This window comes from Zootermopsis nevadensis, unplaced genomic scaffold, assembly GCF_977971745.1.
Source record: "Zootermopsis nevadensis isolate Lab colony 2312 unplaced genomic scaffold, Znev_1.0 Znev_ptg000061l, whole genome shotgun sequence".
Lineage (NCBI taxonomy): Eukaryota > Metazoa > Arthropoda > Insecta > Blattodea > Termopsidae > Zootermopsis > Zootermopsis nevadensis.
This window is the reverse complement of record NW_028259192.1, coordinates 14345831-14370985: the sequence shown is the minus strand read 5'-3', so window position 1 is coordinate 14370985 and position 25155 is coordinate 14345831. Positions and strand designations below refer to the sequence as shown.

The following is a 25155-nucleotide window of genomic DNA, read 5'->3' as shown; positions in this document are numbered from 1 at the left end:
TTGTGATGTTTTTATTTATCCTAAAGATTATTTTTTTTAGTTTTAACTTAGTGAACTGCTGTTGAATGTTTGCATACAGAACAAGAACAGTGTTTTCAGAACTCTAATGCTCAAACCAGCAATCTTAATATTCCGAGACACTCATTTATTTCGTCATCTATGGTCAGCTTCACTGGCATGACCCCTTTCATTACACAGTAGGGCCCAGCTTTTCGGCGATCCGCTAATACGGCGCTTTTCAATTGCGTGCATATGCCCCACGCGCTCAACAGCTGAGTCTGAGAAGTGCGTCCGGCGCCATTTTATCGTCGCTGATTCTGTTTACAGCTACTACTGATATTCATTTTACTTTCATATCGTTTTTTTAGGCCTGGCGCTACTGTGCACTTAGGGCCACCGCACACGTAATACTTAACCGGAGGTTGACTGTTCTGTCGTCCGCTGAAGCATACGACCCATGAACGACACGACAGTTCAGTCCATGAGCATGCGCACACGTACGACTAAACAGTCGTTCTTTTGCTCTCTTTTGTTGCACATTCTTCTCTCTATGCTCGTCGAGTATAGTAGTTAGGAATGTTGCAAGAAGAGAATATCGAACAATTAATTGAAGAGGTCGAAAGACGCCCTACTCTTTATGACAAAAAATTAAGATATTATGCAAAGATCAATATTAAAAGAGAACTTTGACGAGAGATTTGTTCAGTTGTGGTACCAGGTTGGAGCGAATTGTCACCCGAAAATAAAGATAGAAATTCATCAAAACTTTGTGTAATCATGCGAAAATATGAAAAGAATTTTGCAGGATAATTCCGTAATATTTCATACATAGTATGGAATTTTCCTTTCAACAGTCTCTCACTGTATAATGGATGCACCCAGTAATTCCTTTTCCTCCTTTTCTTGAGGCGAATCACAAGTGCACAGTTTCAACAAAATCCATGTTTGACAATGGTCTACTGTCTGCAAATGCTCTTACGAAATGAAAGGCAGAACGACTGAAAGGTCGTTCGTCTGCGCGCTTTCATATAATTCGAAGGGCCAACGACAGTTGGAAGACAGAAAAATCCGGGGTTGTCGGTAGCGGTAACCGACTGCCAGTCGTGTCGTAACAGTGTGCGCATCTCTATATGTTCTTAAGGGCTTTGTGCGAACGACGAAACAGTCGTCTGACTGTTTGTCTTACGTGTGCGATAACCCTTACTATATGATAGTGTAAACATCTTATTAGGATTTGATATGCATTTGCAATTGAAAAAAGGCAAAGATCCGCTTTTCGACGGGGGTCTGGTCCCTAACCTGCCGTATATGCGGTGCCCTACTGTATATAAAACGGATTGTCACATTTTTATTGTTGTAGACTAAGCATGTAACTAGTGTAGAAGAAATTTAGCCCTGATATGAAATGTTTTCTTGGAAAGAAAGTATTTTCGCTTTTGTAAATTTGTCATAAAATTTAAACTGTTCTGCATAATTAACTAGATGGCTTACAGAACCCAAAGGTTCATCACTTTATACACCAATACCCTCCACCAGACCCTGTCCTGGGTCAGTGATGGGAGTCATGAGTGGTGGTGGAAGTGGGTAAAAAAGGCATTGTGCAAATCCAGCCTACTTATGCCTTTGTGTTTCTGATAACATGATTCACAGATGGAAAAACAATAGGTTTGGCGATCCTTCGCCAACGAATTGCACAGAATTTCGTATCTGAATATAGGTGGCCATGGGACCAAACGTCTGTGCCAACGAATCGAGTATCTGTATATAGGTGGCCATGGGATTATACTCGTCTATGCTACCGAGCACAGATAATTCCTACTTTTTGAGCTTCTGTTTCCGGTTGAGGATTCGCTTGGGAGCTCATTGTGAGTAGGTTGAAGGTTGGAGGGTATAATGTTTTAGAGTATCTAGCGATCGCGTTTGGAACATTAAGACCAAGTAGTGTATATTGAAGAATATGGCAGCGTAAATTAACGCTTATTGTATCTGTTGTATTTTTATTATGTTGTGAAGTTCTGTGTTTGTAATAATCACGTTTCTCTGCCAACAAGCTGTGCGAAGGCATAGTCACAGTTCAATGCATTCTACAGAATCCAGGGAGTTATCATCAGAAGAGCGTACAAAATTACAGTTACAGGATAGAAGGCTGGTCTCAGGTCACCAAGCAGAAAAATTAGAGTTGCATGCAAAGAGGTACTGGGATCTCTTCTACAAAAGAAATGAAAGGAGATTTTTTAAGGATCGACACTGGACAGCGAGGGAGTTTAAAGAACTGTGCAATGACTCTGAAAATTCGTATATGCCAAAGGTGATGTTGGAAGTTGGTTGTGGTGTTGGAAATCTCATATTTCCTCTTATTGAAGAAGTAAAAATGTTCGTGTATGCTTGTGATTTGTCTCCAAGAGCAATCGAATTTGTGAAATCACATCCATCCTACAATGAAAATACAATTAAAGCCTTCCAGTGTGACATTACAACTGATGATATATCGAAAGAGATAGAGCTTGAATCCATAGATATAGTTACATTGATATTCGTTCTATCTGCTATTCACCCAAACAAATTTCATCAGACATTACTGAAAGTGTTTACTGTTTTGAAACCTGGTGGTATAGTTCTTTTTCGTGACTATGGGCTGTACGATATGGCTCAACTACGGTTTAAGGCTGGCCACAAAATATCAGACAATTTCTATATGAGGCAGGATGGTACAAGGTTAATATATTTTACATATTTTAAACATTTATTATCAAAGTGTTTTGCATTTTGTAGGTTCCACATTTTCAGGTCATGGAAGCCTAAAGCAACTGAGTTTTGCATGTTGTGCATGTTATCTCAAGTATTCTTTATACAATGTGACAATGATTTTAAAATATCTTGTCACTAAGAAGATACATGTTGAAATCAGTCACTGGTAATTCAGAAAGCTTGATGAAATCTTACAATCTTCCTATACGTGTGTGAAACACTAAAGACTGTATAGACTTTTTTCAGAAATGTTTGCATTCTACACAACAGTAATGGGAGTTCGATGTTTGTAACACAGTGTTAATGGGTATGAGCAAGTATGCTGCTGGCTGTTTTTTCTGGAATTTAACATGATTTTATTTTTAGAAATTTCTTTGTTCTTGCAGATCGCAACATCCTAGTTGGTATTATGATTTTTACCTTCAAACATGCTATTGCCTTTCTAGAGTTCTCTCATCTTCTCATGTACACTCTTAATATTGACATTTGGGATAAGGTTTTTGTGCTAAATTGTACAGGTTAAATTATAAATTTTCGTATCTTCATGAAAGACTGAATGTATTGCCTCAGATTTCTGTTAAGATTAGATTCTTGTTTCTATTTGTAATTCAATATTTACTGCGTGCTTGACTTTTAAACTGTGATGTACCTGGGGAAATACATGTTGCAACACATGAGTAAGTTCGTTATAAACATTTGCTGCACTATACTTGTGTAACCCTTGTGTTGTTGTAATCTTGTATTACATAAAGATGTTTTCTGTACTCTTAACACCATTCAGAGTATGTTTTCTGCCAGTTTTGTGATGATAGCACATTTTAGTGGTGTTTCTCTATTAATTGCATTTATTAGTGACAGTATCATGAATGCAGAATTAGTGAGCAGAAAGGGAGATGGTTTGGTTACTGCTGTTATAGGGCATTTCTTTGACTGCTGGAAACAGAAAATTACAAGGCCTGTGTATGCATTAGCATCATACACATTGAAGTAAAAACTGAAATTGATAATACATTTTTCAAGAAAGAATGATTAGTTTATGGTTCTGTGTTTGTTTCAGGAGTTATTATTTCTCCAGTGAACTTTTGGGAAATTTGTTTGTAGAAGCAGGATTTGAAATTATCAGCAATACATACATTCATCGTAGAACTATCAATAAAAAGGAAGATTTGAATGTTCCAAGAATCTTTGTACAAGGAAAATTTCAGAAACCTTCATGAATATGAGAGTGAAATTCAACAAAACTCTACAAATTGAAAGGTAAACCCCAGTATGTCACAAACAAATAATTTAGTGTGAGATGTTCAGTAAAAGAGTAATCATATGCAATTACAATGTTTTACAACAAATGTAGACCTTGACCAATTGACATTTGCAGTTTGAGACACAGTTGCATTTGTTGTCTGCAGGCATGCTTGTGCACGTTACAGGCATTGTCCACCGTAAATGGCTATTTTTGTATTTTGGTTTTGTTTTATTGGGGGTTATCTGCTGGATGCCCAATGGAGTTTCCAATTAGAGGACATGTGGAGAAATTGTAGAAGTTTTAATAGAGTGGTTCTACACAGGTGTTGGAAGAGGGCCCAGATGAATATCAAGATAGGATATACTATCATATTAGTACTGAATATGATAAGTACTACACGTAGGTCATAATAAGCCATTTTTATGTTGCACTTTCACTGCATCACCTTATAATCAGCACTTCACAAGTTGTATACAAAATGTACAGCTGGTACATTTGATGCATTATTTGAGAGAAGCCATATTTATTGTTGGTGGTGATTAATTTGTGTTGTTTTAAATGAAAATATGTAAGTAGTTCTTTTGCTTTAACTTGAGTTTTGTCATATTTAGAATGGTACTGTCACTATGCACATGATGATGATAATGATATACACTGAATCCATGATACAGTATTAGCTCTATCTGACAGTGTGCATTTTTCCATGAAGTGATTACATTTTATTGTGTAAAATTTATAGAAAGAAACTGGTCAGTATTTTAGGAATGTCATCACTAATGTTTTTATTTTGTAAGGATGCTTGTGCATAACAGAGTCTAAAATGGTGTCTTGTGCTGACCAAAATTTTATTTTATAGGTTGTTTTTTTTGCCACTACCTCACCTGTTTTGATTTTAGTTGTGTACTAGTGACATTTAGACCAGTCTGTAATAAGCTTTAACAGAGATGATTCTATGGGTACTAATTTTTTGTGGTGACATGGTTTTCATCCTAGGTAGAGATGATGATGTTCACTATCAACTTTGTTTTATTAGTGAACATGAAAGTGGTCACACATTTTGTGAATTGAACTCTGCAAAAGAATGTATTATTCAGATATCATGGATCTTCTCTTATTTGGCAAACATCTAACATTTTGGCAGTGAAGTGTAAGTATGGTATCAAGTAATATTTCTTAAAATATATCAAACAGTTAAAAATGTGGTTTCCATGGGTAGCTTGCTTAACTTTGGTTACAATGTCATAGAAAAATTTGAATTTTGCATCTCACAGCTGTGAAATTCCTCAGAAATTCTATTGAAATTACTAGGTAGAATATAGAATTTCTGTTAAAGTGGATGTAATGATGACATTATAGTTCAAATGACTGCTGTGATATCTAACTACGTCTTTTGCTCCTATCTGATGGCATCCCTGTCAGATGTGTGTTAAATGCAAACAGTTTGTAAGAATTCTGTTCCTTGACTTTAATAAATATTTTCCAGGATCTGAGAGAAGTCCTATGGTACAAGCTGTGAACAACAAAGTAAGTGTTCCTCCTGCACTGCATTTTCAAATTTGTTAATGAAAGTGTAATGAACTTATTAGGTAGATTGTGTGTTAAAGTGGATGTAGTGATGACATTATAGTTCAAATGATTACTGTGATATCTAACCATATCTTTCGCCCCTATCTGATGGCATCCTTATCAGATGTGTGTTAAATGCAAACAGTTTGTAAGAATTCTGTACCTTGACTTTAATATATATTTTCCAGGATCTTAGAGAAGTCCTATGGTACAAGCTATGAACAGCAACAAAGTAAGTGTTCCTCCTGCACTGCATTTTCACATTTGTTAATGAAAGTGTAATGAACTTATTAGGTAGATTGTGTGTTAAAGTGGATGTAGTGATGACATTATAGTTCAAATGATTACTGTGATATCTAACCATATCTTTCGCCCCTATCTGATGGCATCCTTATCAGATGTGTGTTAAATGCAAACAGTTTGTAAGAATTCCATGCCTTGACTTTAATATATATTTTCCAGGATCTGAGAGAAGTCCTATGGTACAAGCTGTGAACAGCAACAAAGTAAGTGTTCCTCCTACACTGCATTTTCAGAGTTGTTAATGAAAGTATAATGAAATTATTAGGTAGAGTGTGTGTTAAAGTGGATGTAGTGATGACATTATAGTTCAAATGATTACTGTGATATCTAACCATATCTTTCGCCCCTATCTGATGGCATCCTTATCAGATGTGTGTTAAATGCAAACAGTTTGTAAGAATTCTGTACCTTGACTTTAATATATATTTTCCAGGATCTGAGAGAAGTCCTATGGTACAAGCTATGAACAGCAACAAAGTAAGTGTTCCTGCTACACTGCATTTTTAGAGTTGTTAATGAAAGTGTAATGAAATTACTAGATAGATTGTGTTAAAGTGGATGTAGTGATGACATTATAGTTCAAATGATTACTGTGATATCTAACCATATCTTTCGCCCCTATCTGATGGCATCCTTATCAGATGTGTGTTAAATGCAAACAGTTTGTAAGAATTCTGTACCTTGACTTTAATATATATTTTCCAGGATCTTAGAGAAGTCCTATGGTACAAGCTATGAACAGCAACAAAGTAAGTGTTCCTCCTGCACTGCATTTTCACATTTGTTAATGAAAGTGTAATGAACTTATTAGGTAGATTGTGTGTTAAAGTGGATGTAGTGATGACATTATAGTTCAAATGATTATTGTGATATCTAACCATATCTTTCGCCCCTATCTGATGGCATCCTTATCAGATGTGTGTTAAATGCAAACAGTTTGTAAGAATTCCATGCCTTGACTTTAATATATATTTTCCAGGATCTGAGAGAAGTCCTATGGTTCAAGCTGTGAACAACAAAGTAAGTGTTCCTCCTGCACTGCATTTTCAAATTTGTTAATGAAAGTGTAATGAACTTATTAGGTAGATTGTGTGTTAAAGTGGATGTAGTGATGACATTATAGTTCAAATGATTACTGTGATATCTAACCATATCTTTCGCCCCTATCTGATGGCATCCTTATCAGATGTGTGTTAAATGCAAACAGTTTGTAAGAATTCCATGCCTTGACTTTAATATATATTTTCCAGGATCTGAGAGAAATGTATTGTACACGCTGTGAACAACAATGAAGTAGATGTTTCTCCTGCACTGCATTTTCAGATTTGTCAATGAAAGTGTAATATATCTTTTTGCATTAGTCTAGTAAAAGCAAAGTATTACACACATTAATGGAAAGGTATGCTATAGGAAAGTGCTTTATGGTCATAATAAATTACTTCGAATTACCTTTAAGGGATGTCTTCTGTTGAAATCTTAATAGTATGTAACAGTTTCACCTTTCAGCAATTTTTAGACTCGGAAAGAAAACGTAAGGTCCACTTTTTGGCTACTGTTCAAGCTATAAAGCACATAAAATTTAGTGTAGTCTGGTTCCTACTATGTATCCATTGATAGTTTAGGAAGTTATAATTATATTAATCATAAATCTGTCACCACTTACAAAGTTTAATGAGGTGTAATTCTGTTATGGAGCTGGATTGTACTTTGTTTTATTTGTAGATTTTGAAAATGCACGCTACCACTACACCGCGTGATGGAACTAGTTGATTTAAAGAGACTATGATGTGACGTTAAAGGATAGCATGTGTTACTCTTTATTTATATAAGTGTTTGCAGTATTCTGTGTTGCTGTAAATATCAGTTTTGGAACTTGGGATCAGATTTTTAAAACCTTTTTTTATTATATGAAGGAAAACAACAAAACTTTTCACTGATAATTTTCTGATGTATCTGTAATAATGCCACTCTTTTATGTCTTCTTAATTGTTTAATGAACTTTCTATATATAATTTATGTTTTTTGTGATTATAATGTTTGTACAATGTTCTTTGCCTACAAATGAGTTTTATATACATATAATTTCCTTTGTCATTTATCTTTTATCTACACCCATTCTAGTTGTTTATGAATAGTATAAAATACAAACGTTATTCATGACAGAATAATTATTAAAATAAAACATACATGATGGCACATGTTAGTATTAGTAATAATATCTCATATGTGGATGTGTGCCTGCAGTTTTTGTGAAACCAGTGTTTGATAACTGCCAACTGTACTCATCTTATTTGTAATTTAAATATTAATGGTTGTACAGTATTATTCTGTAATGAAGAATAAAAATCTTTGGACTTCTGCTGAATATAAATATATCTTCAACCTTTGTCATAAATGCAATTTGTCTGGTGGTTGACTTTGCCATGTATTGTGTTACTATACCTTGAAACTTATATCCCCTTGTTGGTCTGGCTAGCACCCTTTTAGTAGCAGATTTGGAATTCCCAGTCCCATACAGGAGTTTGAATTTGAGAAAATTGAAATTGCTCTTAATGGGAAAAGGAAAATACACAGATAAGATCATGTTGCAATTTGCCCAGATTTTTTGAAATGAACTATTGATATTCTGTTCTGTATGCCTCAGTACTAAAGGTTAGTGGAAGTACCTTCCAGTATCTTCATCCTTTGTGAAGATTTGATTATCAGAATTTAAGAATGTTAAACATTACATACTTCTGAAAAGGTGGTAGGAACTGAAATGGAAGATTTTTAATGAGCTACATGGCACTGCAACCCAGAGGGTAGCCATCCTTGTTGAATGCTCACAGTATTTTGTATTGCTTCCAGATTCTGGATGTTTGAATCAAAGTGGAGCCTGTTGAGTTCTATGTGGTTTTGTTATGTGTAAGGTGATGCTTGGAATTCAAGAGTGTCAAGCAAGGAAACATTGTAGTTCCAGTCTGTTCATTCCTCATGTTTTTGTTGCAGGCTATTTGTATTTTGAGTCCTTTAGATCAGGAGAATTTATAATGCAAACCTGAGCTTCCCTGAAATTATGAGAAGTTGATGCCCCTGTTTGGCACCATGTAGTTGACATCTGATTATATTGTTAACATGACTTTATTTCTGTTTAATTATAATTGCAGTCAGTCATTTTAGTGATGTTTGGTATCACTACATCCAGCCTACATTCGTTACAAGTTTTCAGTGCTGCAATTTTGTATTGTGTTATACAAATTCTTAGTCTGCAGATTATTGCCATTTAATAATATTAATTTTATGACTTTTATGGTTTATTCTGCTATAAAATGTTTTAAAGGAACAATGTTGCTGGGGAACCTTCATGAAAGTGAAGTGGGAATTTCGAAACACAGCATACACTTTACCCTGAAGGCGGAGTAAGTTCCTCTCCAAGATCAGGTTTCCAAAATTAATAAGAATAATGTTGTGTTGGTAATATATAGGTTGTGGAAGTGGTGAGTAATATTGAAAGAACGAGATTAGGTAATTTACCGACTGTTTCACGACTCGCTTCGTGTTTATTCATAAATCGTTCATAGGTGGCAGCTCAGTACAGTACGCACGGTACAATGTCCAAATCTGTTGGTCTGTCGATTATCAATGTGAATCTGTCATTACGCTGTAAGGATGTGTAAATGTAGACTACAAGAGGAGGTTATGGAAGAGTAATGAAAAAGGCAGAGTGCTATTTCAGACTTAAGAATGGAAGTTGGGAAAGTAGTAAATCATGAGAATGACAAGTTTGGATCCCTTGTATTATCGACATGGTTGGGAAACTTTTCTGTAAACGTACAAGAGAATCAGGTAGATTTATTTGCGCTACAAAGTAAAGAATCGAGTTGTTATTAAATATTTCGTGAATACGAGAGTTAATATATGTTTATATTTTATTGTCATTTGTCTTGTGAATCATTATTTGAATTACTGACGTAAATAGAGGAGATTGATTGCCCGTGGTACTTGATCAGTTATATGTGATATGTATATATATATACTAACATGTTTATTTACAGGGCATATACTTGATTATAGTTTGTTTGTTCTTGACTGTCATCGTTGGTTGTGCAATGATGCTTGCTCGAAAGTGGAAGAACAAAGGTTAGTCTTATACAGGATGATTCGATTTTTGACTTATACATTTCAAATTCCAGCATGTGAAAAGGACACGAATTAGAAAGCTAAGGATTTGGGGATCCATGTTTATATGAACTAATATTATTGTTTATGGATGTAGAACTTATTCAAATTTGTGCATCTGATGTAGGATTTGAGATTTTCACGGCGGTGAATCTGAAGATTGCTGTCTTGTGTGTTGTTGCGCCGTATAGTGTGGTAGACATGACCCCTGAAACGTTGGTGGACATCTACCAGGCTACACGACGCAACAACCCAGAAGACAGCAATCTTTGTGCAACTAATTCTGAATCACCCTGTGTGCGCGCGCGCGCGCGTGTATATATATATATATATTTAGTGTGGACCTTCTCATAAGTTCACTGTAAAAAAACTTTTTCTGGAGTGAAATTTGGAAGTACATTGAGTTTTTTAGAGCATTGTAGTGAAACCCATTTCCTTTTAGCAAGTTATTATGTATAGGTTATTTTAATAGTGGGTTTTAGATATTGACACTGAATCACTAAATGAACAATGTATCCCCACATGAGATGAAAAGATTACACCAGTTTTAAAGCAGCCATGATTTTTTATTAATTGAATTGGTATGGTAACACATGTCCATTGCATGTTAGGGAATTTAGAATTTCTCAGAAAGTCTGCAGTAGGAATTATGTTCATTTTTTCTCTCAAGTACCATTCTGCCAGTTTGACCTTACTGTTTCAGCCCTCAGTGTTTTTTGGGCATCTTTTCTTCGTGGTTTTGTCTTTTTGAGCCTGGGGGTTGGGTGCATGGTTTGGTTCTGCCTCATGGACAGATGCTTTGTAACATAGTGTGAAAATAAAAAAAACTAATAATATCAATAATAATGATCTCTGTATTTTCTTTAGTCTGCAGGAATGTAGTACATATGCCCACATAATTAAAACTTTTTCAAAATAAGTTTACAATATTGTAGCACATAAGTAATGTATTTGCTTGTAAGTTGGGATGTGTGCCCATGTTTTATACTTTTGATATTTATTTTTGTAGAATTCTTGCCAGAAGTAAAAGAATTTGTCGGTGTTGGATCAACAAGACCTCGTTTTAGAAAAAGGGACAAAGTGCTGTTTTATGGTCGCAAGATGCTGCGGAAGGTATGTATACTTGTTTCTGAAAGACATGTATAATTATGGGCAAACTATTTGATGTTTGTCTCAAACTTTAGGAATGTAACAATTGGCACACTAACTTAATTGTCTTGAGAACTTATGTTTTAGGTGAAATCAATATCAGTCCAAGTTCATGGAGGTCAAGGCAAGAAACGTAAAATAATGATGAGATTTGCTAGAAGATTGCTGCAAATTAAAAAGGATTCAACTCCTGTACAACTTACGGTGAGATATTCGTGTTGGCAAGTGACCTTATGTATTACAAACACTGAAAGTGTTTTGTGGAGTCATACAAATACTAAAAGCATTTAAGTGTTATTTACCAGGTGTCATCAACATTTAAATTCAGCCAAAGTGAAAGAAATTTTGAGCATTAAGTAGTCCACAAGTATGTATTTTGTGCATTTGTCAGTGCTTTCAGTCTGTAAGGTATGTTTAGTGCTACTATGTCTCTGTCATCATGAATAAAGCTCGCCCAAAAATAGTTCTCAAGATTGGTAGTATGCTAGCAATTCACGCTGTGCAGCATTCCTTCATGTATCAGCTGGCCACTTTCTTGCAGTACACACTAAAACACATATTTTTTAAATTAATGTAACATCTAACCTGCTGGTATATTTTGTTTAGGTTTTTTGTTCAAGTTATTGAGTTTCTTTTGTCCAAGATTCCCAACATATAATCTTAGAGCCATCAGCCAGTGACTTTTACTAAGAACTGTGCAAACTACAAACTTTCAAATCTGGCACAATGCACAGAGCAATTTCCTGTATTTCAACTTGCTAGTTTGTCAGCCACAGAGACATTAAACTGCTCTTCTGCCATGAATATGCTAAAGGAAGAAACATGTATAAAGAAACACTGTGTCTGGCAGAAGTATCTAGTTTCTTATGTACCTTCATGTGGCAAGTGTGATATCAGTGGGTTTATGATATTTTTAGTCTGTCGCCTGCCAAAGCTTTTGAGATTGAGGTATTAGTGTAACAAACAAAGTCAGTTAGTTGTTTCAATACTAAATTTGAGTTGCCTACTTATACATTTTTTAAGCAGTTAACATTTGTGCTTGATTATATTTCAGGTGTTGGAACCCCCAGCAGAATACTTAGAGGAAGATATCACAAGTAAAGATGATCAGAGGGTTCCTCCTGATGCCCTTTACATGCTTCAGAGCATCAGGTATCATTCTGATTACTTTGTAATTTTCTCAATGGCATGTTAGTGTTCACTTGTCAGAGGGGAGAGAATTTATGTTCTGTTAATTGAGGATAATGGACTCTGTAGAATGGTTGTGGGGAGTTAAAGAACTGTACCTTAAATGAGATTTTGGGTTTTTATGATGGCAAGTATGAAGATGGCCGTCTTTTGGGATTGGGATTATTACACCGTGTGGTTTGGTAGAAATTTATTGATGTTTCACAGATGCTTACTGCCTCCATCACCAGGACAATAAATACTGATTATCCTGATGATGATGGCAGTAAGAACTTGTGTAATGTTATTAAACATCTACCAGACTAAACAGTACAACATCCCAGAAGATGGTCATCTTCATATTGCTTAAATGTTAGAGCTATTTTTATTCTTCTGGTGAGAATCATTTTGTTGTTGGTATTTGGTTATTTTGTAATTCTGAAACACTTCTAGGATTATTTAGCATCTTGCAGAGTATGGAAGTGTAATTGGGTGAAATGTAAAGTGAAGTGGTCATGGCCTAATTTAACACCTCACATATGGGAAAGATAAGAATTAATTATTTTTGTTCTGTACATTTGTGACAAGGCCTGTAGTTTGATGTTTTATTTTTCAGTATTGTCCAGACGTGTGTGCTGATCTAGCTCACTTGTTGACTCAAGGTTTTTAGCAGCTTTAGTCATGATATGTATGTCTCCAAGTAACAAACATGAATCCTTCCTGACTCCATTTACCTATCCAAAATAACTGTACAAAATAAAATTACTTCTGATTTAGTTGTGTTTTGTTTTGTTTTGTTTACATGTATTAGTTAGGTTGATGTTTAACGTGGCCTGACATAAGAGTATTGAGAGTATAAATATGCTTTATGTTATATGCAGATTTGTTTTGTGATGAAATAAGTTTTACAGAGAGTTCACTGTGTTGTATCCACATGTTCAGGTAAATGATTTCATCCTTGACCTGTAATTTTTAAGTTTGAAGAGAACATTTTTGTATCAGGGATTCTTTTAAGACGTTTACTGTGATCCATGTAGTGTGATATATTATTGGTGTGGATGAAAATGGTATCACTGTGTTTTGAAGGATTGAGGAGATTTTATGGCATAGTACTACTAGACACTTTGTTGTTTAAGCTGTTACATACTAGTGTGTCTGATTCAGAAATAACTGTCATGCTAAAGAAATGCCACAATTCTGCAAAATTCATGCATGGGCTCCAAAGAGATGAGTAATAATGCCATCTCTAAATTTGCTGAAAGGGCTTGATATTTTGAGGATTGAATGAATAAATGGCTATTAAGAATAACTGTGATAGGTGCCATATCTGTAATGAAGTGAAAATGGCAATTCTGTATTTCTTATACCAATGTGGCAATGATCTTGGAAGGGGAATGGGCTCAGCTCATGGTGGATTTTACACATTGATATGTGTGGTGGTTACACAATAAATTTATTTCTCAGTGTCTGTGTTTTTAGTGAATCAGTTGTGCAGGCCTTCTTATCTCCTTGAATCTACATGCATTTATCAAGTTATATTCTTTGAAGGTTTTGATAAGACAATTAATATATTAATTCTTTTGAAGTTTTATTTTCAGAGTGTTTGGACATTTTGAGAAACCAGTGTTCCTGAAACTCTGCAAACATACAGAAATAATTAATCTACCTGCGGGATCCTATCTTTTTAAAATCGGTTAGTTAGAAAAAAGTTATTATTTGTTTATTTATGATATAATGAAATATTAGTTATTAATGTAGTTCTGTTGAGTCATAAAATGCAGTCTTTAAATTAGGTGCATTTTCATTATATATAAAAATATGTAAATAAATGTTGTGTTTATTCTTTACTCTTTGGGCAATTGCTGGCTGTTCTTGTTCAGCTGCAGTATGGAGTACACCTTTATGTTTTTGATGTATTATAGTTGTATCAGAATGAAAGTGTGGTATATTCTAATACCTTTTTATTTTTAGGTGATCCTGATGAAAATGTGTATGTGATTCAGAATGGTAAAGTGAACGTGTTTATTACTGGATCAGATGGTACTGCAATTTCTTTGAAATGTGTGAAAACAGGTGAATCAGTCACATCACTTCTTAGCTTCACAGATGTGCTCACAGTAAGTGAAAGTGACAAGAATAAAGTATTTCTTAAGATGTGTAAGAACACACCTTCCAGTATGTTTGAACAGAACATTCCATAATTATATATTTACTTCATTTGCATAATGTGTGTTAGCATGTTCTGTGTTATTTTGTTCACTGCTTTGCTAAAAGAATGTAATTTTAACTCATTATGAGCATCAGGTTATTGTATACATATGTGAGTAAAAATCACTCCATAAATTACCAACATACCAATCAAGTGCTCACTATTATATTTACACAACATGCTTTTTCAATCCTATAACCTCTTAAAATTGTGGAACTTTGCTGCTATTTTCAAAGTCACGTTAAGTAATGAAATGTCCAATAGCATCCCAAGTCTGTGACACTATTACTGACAACTTCAAATTGTTTACACTACATGGTGGTATCAAGCATACCAACAAAAATGTGATTTTCTAGTCCAGGGAATAGAATTGGATGTCATAGTAAAAGGAGAAAATTATTATTTTATGTGGAATATAGTAATATGTTGCAGAATATTGTAGTGCATGGACATTCTATGAAAGTTGAATTTAACAGCATAAGGATTAATAAACTGCTGTGTTAAGTGGTACTGTACTAAGTGAAACATGTTTTCCCATTATTATAAACCAGAATGCTTTCAGAGGAAAAAAAATAGGTTTTAAAACTTAATGCTCTACTTGGTTTTAAACTGCCCCTATGGAACACATCTAGGTGTAGTTCTTATAATCATTTATTTTGTAATAATTTAATATTTTATGAATTTTTCAAATTTTATCTTTTTATCTTAGTATTTGTGTGCCATGTAATGATGTTTGTATAACAACCTAAACTTGTGGCTTTTCTGAGCCATGCAGTACTGTTAATTAATAATTATTGTTGTGTAAGTGGCCATACATACTTTATTATTATTGCACAACAGGATGATTTATTTTAAGGTAATAGAAATAATGCTGGGTCATGTGCATGCTTCCAGTCTTCTCCACCATTGTTCCCACTTCTTGTAGTCTCTATCTTTGTATTGTATTGTGCATGTTGCATACTGTACTAAGAGCTTTAGCCATTTTTATAATTTTTGTCCTTCATGATGACTTCAAACACTTATCACCATAATAAACAGATACTTCCATCAGTATTTAGCTTCCTTCACTATTGTTTGTATGAATATGTTATCTCAGGTTACTCTGTTTCTAATTATATACTTCAAATTAATTGGAAATTGTTACTTAAAAAGTGACTTTCAAGGAACTGTCTCCTATAAAAAATGAGAAGTTATTGTATAATGTTTCCTTTGTCTTCCTTCAGTAATTAAGTGAAAACTGAATTTATTATTGTAGGGGCATACCAATCCATACAAAACTGTGTCTGCTCGAGCTGTGGAGGACTCAACAGTGGTTCGACTTCCCATGGCAGCATTCCAAGATGTTTTTCAAGAATACCCGGATATTTTTATCAGAGTGGTTCAAGTCATTATGGTCCGATTGCAAAGGGTGACATTTACAGCACTTCATCAGTATCTGGGACTCTCTACAGAGCTTATGAATCCTGTGAGTATGCACACAGATTATTCACTATTCTTTAATTGCTTAACTTGTTTCTCTTCTTTGATGATGCTACATTTTTCTCATCCAGTACATGTAATTTTCTTCACTTTATATTTTGCTTTTCTTTCTGTTTGCTGTCTTTGTTCAGCCATGAGACATCCTTAAAAGAGGTTTGGCTAAAATTTCCCCTATGCTTTATAGTCCACTGGTGGCCCAAGAGTTGCATGTATAGTATCTGCAAGTGCTGATTAGTGATGTCGTAAGTAACAAGTGTTTTTGTGGGAGCATTTAGTTATCCATGTAGGCCACTGTCCAGCCACTCCTGCTCATGTCCTAAAATTAAAAGATGGGAACATATGAGCTGTTTCTTCCGAAGAATATGACTGCACTGATCCAGCTCATCAGAACATGCAGATCAAGGAATTGTTTTAGCCTGTGGGGGATACGTGTTGCTTTTGTTGTAAACTCAATTAAAAGTTACAGAATGTCTTAAAACATTAATGATGGAAGGTGTCATGTACATTGTCAGCTGATCATTTCATTTGACAGCTGGTGGAAAAAATGTGTTGGAAGTGGTGACTTAACTGAAGATGATATGAAGTTTTTTCATAAAAAGGAATGAAAGTTTCACTTAATGTACTCGGAAATAGTTTAGGATGGATTGTTGTGGTCGCCTGGACTGAGGCTCATGTTGAAGCTGTGATTGTGGAGGACCACAGTCAGTGAGGAGGCATGAAGTGTAATAAAATGTACACTAATTTTTATGAGTAATACACAAATAAAATTAAAGTGTGATGTGCATCTTAAATTGTTTATGTATTCTAGGCAATATGTGCTCCTATACTGTAACTATAAAAAAAGGAAACAGAGACTCCAAAATTAGAAAAAATATGTTAATTTCACTTATAATGCAAGTAGTCTATAACATGGGTGTTGAAGCTGTCCACTTAACTACTGTAGTATATTGAGGTTCTACTCTTGTTATATAATGCCATTAAATTTCCTGTGTCTAGGTTGATCAGATATGTAAAATTTATGTGCACGTTTTCAGGGCACTCAGCGAAATAAAAAGCAGAGTCCATTTGCTGGGTCTCCTGTGAGATCCAGACCAAGAGATATCATACCAAAAGAAGACAGCAACATTCCCATAGGTAGAAATATAACATTTTTATTAAAAGCAAAATGTCAACTATTTGTGCTTTTGGTATACATAATAGTGTCCTTTAAGTTTAATTGTGGTATCCAGTTAATATGTCGGGTAAGTATTTGGTGACAGTATATAAGAAAGGCCAGTTGGTCTAGTACTATCCATTCTTTGGTCACTGTGCGATATGAGATTTCATTATGAAATGGATTGTGAAAGTGTTTTATAAATAATGTAACCACAGCCATTTAGATGTAATTTTTAAAGTTAACTAATATAATCAATTCTGTCTAACATCTGCCAAATGCTATCCATTTTTGAGATCAGGAGGTATTTAAAATTACAGATGAAAAATTTAGTGGACATTGTCATTCAAGAAAAGAGATCATTTGTAATCTCTGATGGGTGCTTTGATACATAATGTGCAAAAAATTGTTCAGCTTTCCAGTATTTCTCAACATAGTTATCTTTTTATGATTTTAGTTTTTCTCTCTTCATGAATGTTGATGCAGTGGAATACAAAAAAGGAAAATAAAAGTGAAATTGCCCCCCCCCCCCCCCCCCCCCCCCTGATGTATAGATCTGAATCTTGGTAGTATCTTGATAAGGATGAAAGAGTACAGAATACTGCCATGAAAGCCTATATTTTAGTATTATTAATGCAACTTTATTATTATATATAAATAAAAGCACAGATGAAGAACAGTACATAGATGTATTTAATAGTAATAATTTAGAGAACATAAAATAACTATCAGTATTGGTGTGTATATTGCAGCTGCATGCGAAGACTTGGTGTCTGGAGCTTCGCCTTCAGACCATGTTGATTTTGTGCCTTCAGTGTCCAATATGCATCATTCTTTCCATTCATTATATCGTGGTAGAGCAAAATCTCTCTTGGATATGAAATTCGTACAACCACAGTCCCATCCACAACCAGACATGCTTCCAGAATTTGATCATCAACAGCAAACCCCACCTCAGGTTTGTTATTCTTTGCAGTATTGAGTTCTCTTTGAAGAAAATTACATGGTTTGGCCTGTCATAACTTGTACTATTTAGTAATATTATTAGAGTTATCACATAAAGGAAAATGAGATGAGTGGAACACAAATCCCACATCTTGTACCTGAGAAATGCATATGAAATATTAAAAACACTCCAGGGAAATTGCCACTAATGGGACGTAGGTTAGATAGGAGAGTAATATTTAAATGATCTTAGAAAAACAGGATGTGAGGGTATGTATTCAACTGGCTTTAAACAAGTTCCAGTGTCAGGTTTATGTGGTAACAGTAATGTGCCTTTACATTCCATGAAACAGGAAACTGGTTTGCCAGCTGAGTGACTATTGACTTTTTAAGAAAGACTGCTTCATGGAGTTTTTCTTCAGTGCCCATTTTTATGTATGTAACCATAGATGTTACCTTACAGTCATGGATTTATTTTATGTGTCAGATTTGGTGTTCTGTACTTTTATACATTGTCATCAGACTTATGTTAAATTTATTTTTGTGCAGTGCTGTTATGTTTGAATCAGCAGTCTTCTTCATTTTCTTCCTCCTCTTGTGCTTAGCATGTTATTTTTTGGTAGAAAGCTGGTGGAAAGTAGGTGACTTCATTATTAACAACTTTCTTAGGAGTATTAACAGTTTGCCTTTACTCTAGCCATGTCTTTTGCAACCTTTGCAAGTTTTTAAACTAACTGCCTCAGTAGAGAACAGAATGATTGAATTAGTTATGGAAAAGAAGGAATCTGGATCCTTGGGTAAGGGGGTTTATAAATTGAGAGTTTCCTCATCAAGAACAGATCCAGTAATTGAAAATATGCCTTTTCCAGGTGAAATACCTACAAAACTTAAACATATATGTCAAACTGTAATTGAGAAACTGGACGTTAGGTAAATGGAAAAAGTTGTTGAGCCAGATGGCAAATTTTAAAGTTATTGCATCTCTGCCTTGCACAGTACAATTTGTGGAAATTGTAATGAGTACTGGTTACAGTAATAGTGTGAATCCAGATGGTGAAGGTACTTTTAATCGATCTGCAACATATCACTGAAAGTTAAACCATAAATTGGGAAGGGTCTAATTTTAATTTAGATATGCATCAAAATATAAAGGGACAAGGATTCCTATGAATTTGCTTTACACCTGAAGAATATTTAAGTAGCAGTACTCATGTAATAAGGAAGGAAAGACTAGAAGAACAACATAAAAGAGTTAGGGGGTGAGAATATATAGGATACATACAAACAAAACTAGAAAGGTTCTCAGGATGTGTCAAGAAAAGCCATAGAACTGTTACAGAAACCTCAGCTCTCAGTAATAACTGCTGTTTAAGTTCTTGTAATTTTCAGACATGAATTGGTAATATCAGACTATGTTTTTGTGTTGCACTAGGCTCCTGATGTACAGCCTAATACAAAGCGAAGAATTTCTACCATGCCAGAACCAGTAGATGAAGAAACCTTAATACGGATTGCCACAGAAACATTTGTGAAAGAACTTGGACTTGAAGATGACACTGTACTTGGAGGAAAGGTGGAAATCCGTGAGGTACCCACTGGAACATACCTTATGAAAGAAGAATCCCACAAAGTAAGGTTGAAGTGTTACTTTCATTCAACATGAGGAAATTAATTTGTTGTGTCCATGACTGTGTTATGTTTAACATGTGGTTCAGAATGTCATAAAAAATCATAATTGTTTAAATATCTGGTAACAACAAAAACAAAATTAAAATTAAGATGAATTCAGAAATGCCTACTATACAATTGAGAAATTGTTCTCCTGTCTATATGAATATGTGGGGAATACTAGAGCTTTTCAGAGAATGGTTATTTTCACAGGGATTGTGGCCCCCAAAATCCCTTGACCTCACTTTACAAAATTTATCTTTATGTGGCCATTCTCAAATACTTTCGGTGAACTTTCATTTAATCTGTTATAATCATTTGAATGCTGAAATAAAAAAAGTTTAACATTGATTGGAATGATATAAATTGGGCATTAAATGAGAGAAAACAGTTACCATTGTATATAATGTTTAAGCATTGTGAAAGGGAAGGACACTTACCAGACTGGCATTTTGTATTTAATGTTGTTTTTTTTGCAGGGGGGCCTTTGCTTTGATAACTTCTCTTTCTTACTGTTATTATTAAACCTGTAATTTTAATTGAGTGCTGTAAAATATTATTTAAATAAAACGTGTTTTTGAATATGCATTTGCAGGATGTAGCTTTAATTTACGTGTTGTCTGGGACACTCGTTGTCTCTCAGAAGATAGCAGATACTGGCCAAGAAGTAACAATGTTTGTTGCCCATCCTGGGGAAATTGTGGGTGGTTTAGCTGTCCTCACTGGAGAACCAAGTTTCTTTTCTATTAGAGCAAAACATGCATCAAGAATAGCTATGATTTCCAAGACTACATTCTATAGGTATGTTCAGTAAATGTATGCCTATACAGCTGATGTGTTTGTGTGTGCAGCATGAAAATATAAGTTTATTTCCATTTTAATATTATGATCCCATCTGCACTTTGGGTGTCTCTTTAAATTTTCCAATCAGAATTTTGTACACATTTAGCATGTCACCAGTGCATGGTGCATGTCCTACCTATCATCCTGGATTTGTTTACACTAATAAAATTTGTGAAATTATTATATAGGCTAAGTGGGAAAGTCTGAGACATCTACAACTGAATGTACTTTTCAGTTTATTCTGTGATGTTCATCAGTGTCTTGTAGTTCATAAGCCCATAGAACCTGATGAAAAACAATTTGTGTAAGAAACAGAATACGAGGCGCGTCCACAAAGTAAGTTTCCCACTCGTCCCACAGCTAGCAAACCTTATATTGTGCGAAGCGACTGTGCGTACGTGATAGAGCAATGACATAGCATGGCTCATGCACTAACGGTACTTCCCGCGTTCTCACAGTAGCATCGTTGCAGCTGTTGAAGATGGAGGTTCTTATTCCAGCTCCCGCCGACTGTGAAGTGCGGTCAGTGATAACGCTAGGCCGCACACGGCTCGACGGACAGCAAGTCTCCTGCAGGAGTTCAGCTGGGAGGTGTTTAATCATTCACCCTACAGCCCGGACCTCACTCCCAGTGATTTCCATCTTTTCCTACACCTCAAGAAATTCCTGTCCGGTCAGCGTCAGCGTTTTGAGAATGACAGAGAGGCGGAGATGGTTGTCACACAGTGGTTCCAATCCCAGGCGGCAGACTTCTACGACACAGGTATTCAAAAGTTGGTCCCACGGTATGACAAATGTCTCAATTCCGGTGACGAATATGTTGAAAAATAGCTGGACACTTGCTGTATCTGTTGCAATAAATATTTCCATGAAATTGTGTTTTGTTTCTGTAAACGGCCCCAGGGAAACTTACTTTGTGGACGAGCCTCGTATATACAGCTTGTGAAAAGAGTATAATTTTTAAAATTAAGCATTCTTATCTTGTTCCAGTGTTACCACATTTATATATTTTAGTATATATTTTATATGAGATTTGAGATATTTTTATAAGACTTGTGACTTTTTGATCTCCTTGTATATTATATTGTTTTTGATAATCATGCATTTTGACATTTTGTGCTTCTTCTTTGCAGCATTATGCGAGACAGGCCACAGGTAGTATTGCACATAGCTCACACAGTTGTAAGAAGGTTGTCACCATTTGTGCGTCAAGTTGACTTTGCTCTGGACTGGGTGTTTGTCGAAAGTGGACGAGCTGTTTATAGGTAAGTAACTGCTAGTCCTGACATCACGGAATACCAAGTGAGAATTATTACCAGACTGCAAATTTATTGTACCTTTTTAGTGTGTATTAGTTAGCTTGATGGTAATTTCTGTCTTGCCTATATGATTATTGCATGAAACATCTACTTCATGCAAGTTTGCATAAGCAGTAAGATGTCATGCTTGTGTTCAGGAAGTGCCCAGTTTGTCTTCAGTGGAACACTGGCTGTATACATTGAACTTTTCTGTATCCATGGAGACTTGATTGCTGGATAATATTAAAATCTCCCCCCCCCCCCCCCAATTCCTGTCTAGTTCACAGTATAAAATCATCTTCATTACCTAATTTTATGCTAATGCAGTGTCTTTAAGTAATCTGTGAACTGCTGAGTATGTAGACATTTTCTGTATCAACCCAACTAACTACTGAAAGAATATATACATTGAATTTTATGCTCACAAGTGTTTTGTTCAGATGCCATGAGTCCATCTACGTCCAGAAATATCCATTTGTGTACATGCAGTTAGGTGAATTATTACATTTTATTTTGTCTGAGGGTGTGCACCCAGTAACTATTTAGAATTAAATTAAATATAACTCTGTTCTTCTTGGGAACCTAAATCATTCAACTGGTTAATGGTTTATGAGACTGAAGGTCCATTACTATATTCATAGTAGCCCACCACATTAGAATTCAGTCTACACCCTCACGTCATATATGTTTGAGATCAGATTTAATGTTATCTGATCTACACCTAGGTCTTACAAATGGTATTTTTCCTGCAGGTTTTCTGACTCACATTTTATGTGAATTTCTCATATCCCCTTGCATGCTTCATGTTTTCCTGAAGCCTGTATTTCAAAAGTTCTTCCACTTAGTATTGTAGTGTCATTTTTGTATTTCATATTTTTCTCAGAACATTATGCTGTATGTTCTGTCAAACTACACTATATATTATGTCTGTCTCTTATGCAAATTAAGTATTTATATTTATATTTACAGGCAAGGAGATGAATCTGATAGTACTTTTATTGTTCTGAGTGGCCGACTGAGATCTGTTATTACGCAGAGTAATGGAAAGAAAGAGCTGGTCGGTGAATATGGCAAAGGAGATTTGGTGGGAATTGTAAGTGGTAGAATAACTGTGTAATTAGTGCATTATGATGTGTGCTTTTTGGAGAGCAAATGGATGGCATTTCAAACTTTTCACATGCAGTTTGAAGGTACATCACATTAATAATTTTCCAGGTTGAGATGGTGACTCAGACCCCTAGAAGCACTACTGTTATGGCTGTGAGAGACTCTGAGCTAGCAAAACTGCCAGAAGGGTTGTTTAATGCTATCAAACTTCGATTTCCAATTGTGGTTACTAGACTCATTAATCTTCTTGGTCATAGGATTCTAGGTATGATATTTCTTAGCTATTGCTTCAGTGTGATAAGATATTAAGTTATTGTTGTTAGTTTGCAGAATACATTGTAGTGTTCAGAAAGATGAGAATATTTGGATATGAAGAATTGAAAGTAATAAGAGTGTTCATTTAAAATGTGCATCCTTGCATGTCTTTGGGGAAATGTGACAGTACTTCAGACTGTTTGCCAAAACCAGTAGCCTCCATTAATATGCAAATGAAATTAATTTGTGACAACCTGATTATGTAATATTTCTGGTAGGCATGTTGCAACTCTTTCATTGATTCCTGTGATCTCTTGTATGCAGGAATTATTGAAAGAAATAAGTGCAGTATTACTAGATTTAGTCTTTGAATTCATATGCATGTATGGTGAGCTGCACGTTAGTACAGAGTTGGCAAAATGTAAGGAGTGCAGCAATTAAGTGCAAAATTTGATTTTGTATTCTTTCATACTGTGAGATTTATAACATGTGGCTGCATAGGTAGATTTGAAAGTTCATATAATGTTTTATAGGACAATAAATATATGGAGGGATGAAGATGTGTTGAAGTTGGAGAAATTAGTAGAATTGCATGGTTACAACCTTACAGTACCTAAACTGCCAGTGAAGCAGGACTCCCAGAATTATTGTCATTAAAATGGACTTCATTTATCTTGTAGGTTCTTGGCAGCAACCAAACCTCAAACATACTATGGATGCACCACCTTCACAAGGCAATTTCTCTACAGTCGCAATTGTTCCGATATCAGATGAAGTTCCTCTCACGGCTTTTACATACGAATTGTACCACTCACTGTGTGCTATAGGTAGGTTATTGCTTCTGTTTAAAAATAATGGATCTAAGCCATGTTGAGCTGTGTGTTGTGAGGACCTTCAAGATATACACTTGTAGGTTTATTTTATCATCATCACTGTTATTGTTTATGTGGGTGAAGCTATGTTACAACCAAGGCAATTGGGTATGTGGCGAGATGTGGAACTGGTGACACCATCATCCTGTAAATTATCCAGCTACTGACATCATTATGCTGGCCTTTATTGGCATATGCTGCTGCTGTTACTATTATTGCTATTTTAGACTTAATTATTTGTGCTTCTAGAGGGGAAAATTGGTATGATTAATTCAGAGAAGTGGATGCTCTAAAAAATCTTGTATGGAAAATCCTTTCATACTGTCTTGCTAGGCAACCATAGTTCTTTTTTATAATGTTGAAGCAATCTGTATTCACTACTGTTTCATTGCTTTTTAACCATTCAGTGCATTTTTGTAAGTGATCAGTGTTCAACACTATTCTGTTACTTGGAACTGTTTAATTCATCAAGTGATAACCATGTAATGGCATAGCTGTAAGCAATATAACATTGATCAGTGGAACATCTTACTGACTCAATCTTTGTCCTGATGTTGGAGGCAGTAAGCTTCTGTCAAATATCAGTCAGTATCTGTCAGACTACAAGGTGCAATATCCCAAAGGACAGCCTTCTTCATACTCATCACAACAAGAACCTGGAATTTTGTGACTGATGTTTAATCATTCTTGTTTGTTCACACAATTTTAAGTAGTTTTGAATTATTGCAGGTTCTACTCTACGTCTGACATCAGATGTAATACGAAAATCCTTGGGATCATCTATTCTTGATCCAAATAATGAATATCGTCTTACATCATGGCTGGCTCAACAAGAAGATCAGCACAAGATTGCACTCTATCAGTGTGATATGAGCTTCACACCGTGGACTCAGCGCTGTGTTCGTCAGGCTGATTGCATATTGATTGTTGGTTTGGCAGATAAAGGACCTGGTATTGGCAAGGTAATGTTGCATTGCATCAGGATTAATTAT

General features: G+C 35.2%; 2 protein-coding genes and 7 non-coding genes across 55 annotated transcripts in view; all 9 read left to right on the top strand.

Annotated features, from left to right (window-relative positions):
• The first annotated feature begins 1818 nt into the window (after positions 1–1818).
• Positions 1819–8231, top strand: LOC110837052 (tRNA N(3)-cytidine methyltransferase METTL6). Of its 41 annotated transcripts, none has more exons than XM_087340578.1 (7): positions 1819–2715; positions 3806–4005; positions 4985–5138; positions 5475–5515; positions 5746–5789; positions 6020–6063; positions 7111–8231. In XM_087340578.1, exons 1-2 carry the CDS (start codon positions 2078–2080, stop codon positions 3963–3965), a joined length of 798 nt encoding a protein of 265 aa, XP_087196704.1. In that variant the 5' UTR covers positions 1819–2077; the 3' UTR covers positions 3966–4005; positions 4985–5138; positions 5475–5515; positions 5746–5789; positions 6020–6063; positions 7111–8231. The 41 variants fall into 41 exon arrangements, with proteins under 41 accessions (XP_087196704.1, XP_087196709.1, XP_087196691.1 ...); XM_087340583.1 differs by having other exon boundaries at positions 6840–8231; XM_087340565.1 differs by having other exon boundaries at positions 6566–8231.
• LOC147871220 (small nucleolar RNA snR60/Z15/Z230/Z193/J17) lies at positions 5324–5405 on the top strand. The gene has a single exon (XR_015532768.1). It is a non-coding gene; the product is annotated as a small nucleolar RNA snR60/Z15/Z230/Z193/J17 (small nucleolar RNA).
• LOC147871219 (small nucleolar RNA snR60/Z15/Z230/Z193/J17) lies at positions 5595–5676 on the top strand. Its single transcript, XR_015532767.1, has one exon. It is a non-coding gene; the product is annotated as a small nucleolar RNA snR60/Z15/Z230/Z193/J17 (small nucleolar RNA).
• On the top strand, positions 5869–5950 carry LOC147871218 (small nucleolar RNA snR60/Z15/Z230/Z193/J17). The gene has a single exon (XR_015532766.1). It is a non-coding gene; the product is annotated as a small nucleolar RNA snR60/Z15/Z230/Z193/J17 (small nucleolar RNA).
• Positions 6143–6224, top strand: LOC147871217 (small nucleolar RNA snR60/Z15/Z230/Z193/J17). Its single transcript, XR_015532765.1, has one exon. It is a non-coding gene; the product is annotated as a small nucleolar RNA snR60/Z15/Z230/Z193/J17 (small nucleolar RNA).
• Positions 6415–6496, top strand: LOC147871216 (small nucleolar RNA snR60/Z15/Z230/Z193/J17). The gene has a single exon (XR_015532764.1). It is a non-coding gene; the product is annotated as a small nucleolar RNA snR60/Z15/Z230/Z193/J17 (small nucleolar RNA).
• On the top strand, positions 6689–6770 carry LOC147871215 (small nucleolar RNA snR60/Z15/Z230/Z193/J17). The gene has a single exon (XR_015532762.1). It is a non-coding gene; the product is annotated as a small nucleolar RNA snR60/Z15/Z230/Z193/J17 (small nucleolar RNA).
• Positions 6960–7041, top strand: LOC147871214 (small nucleolar RNA snR60/Z15/Z230/Z193/J17). The gene has a single exon (XR_015532763.1). It is a non-coding gene; the product is annotated as a small nucleolar RNA snR60/Z15/Z230/Z193/J17 (small nucleolar RNA).
• Positions 8232–9462: 1231 nt separating the features above from the next.
• Positions 9463–25155, top strand: part of sws (patatin like phospholipase domain containing sws) — a 39944-nt gene continuing 24251 nt past the window's right edge. For 2 of the 7 annotated variants that reach the window (XM_022078492.2, XM_022078455.2), the window contains exons 1-17: positions 9464–9685; positions 9895–9979; positions 11028–11131; positions 11255–11371; positions 12222–12319; positions 13933–14027; positions 14306–14451; positions 15799–16008; positions 17057–17156; positions 17928–18133; positions 19553–19750; positions 20384–20589; positions 21765–21896; positions 22899–23022; positions 23145–23301; positions 23972–24118; positions 24893–25125. In XM_022078492.2, the coding sequence (XP_021934184.1) occupies positions 9584–9685; positions 9895–9979; positions 11028–11131; positions 11255–11371; positions 12222–12319; positions 13933–14027; positions 14306–14451; positions 15799–16008; positions 17057–17156; positions 17928–18133; positions 19553–19750; positions 20384–20589; positions 21765–21896; positions 22899–23022; positions 23145–23301; positions 23972–24118; positions 24893–25125 (2460 nt within the window). In that variant the 5' untranslated portion in view covers positions 9464–9583. Of the gene's footprint in view, positions 9686–9894; positions 9980–11027; positions 11132–11254; positions 11372–12221; positions 12320–13920; positions 14028–14305; positions 14452–15798; positions 16009–17056; positions 17157–17927; positions 18134–19552; positions 19751–20383; positions 20590–21764; positions 21897–22898; positions 23023–23144; positions 23302–23971; positions 24119–24892; positions 25126–25155 lie in introns of all 7 variants that reach the window. The other 5 variants (XM_022078471.2, XM_022078444.2, XR_015532615.1 and 2 more) reach the window with 4 other exon arrangements.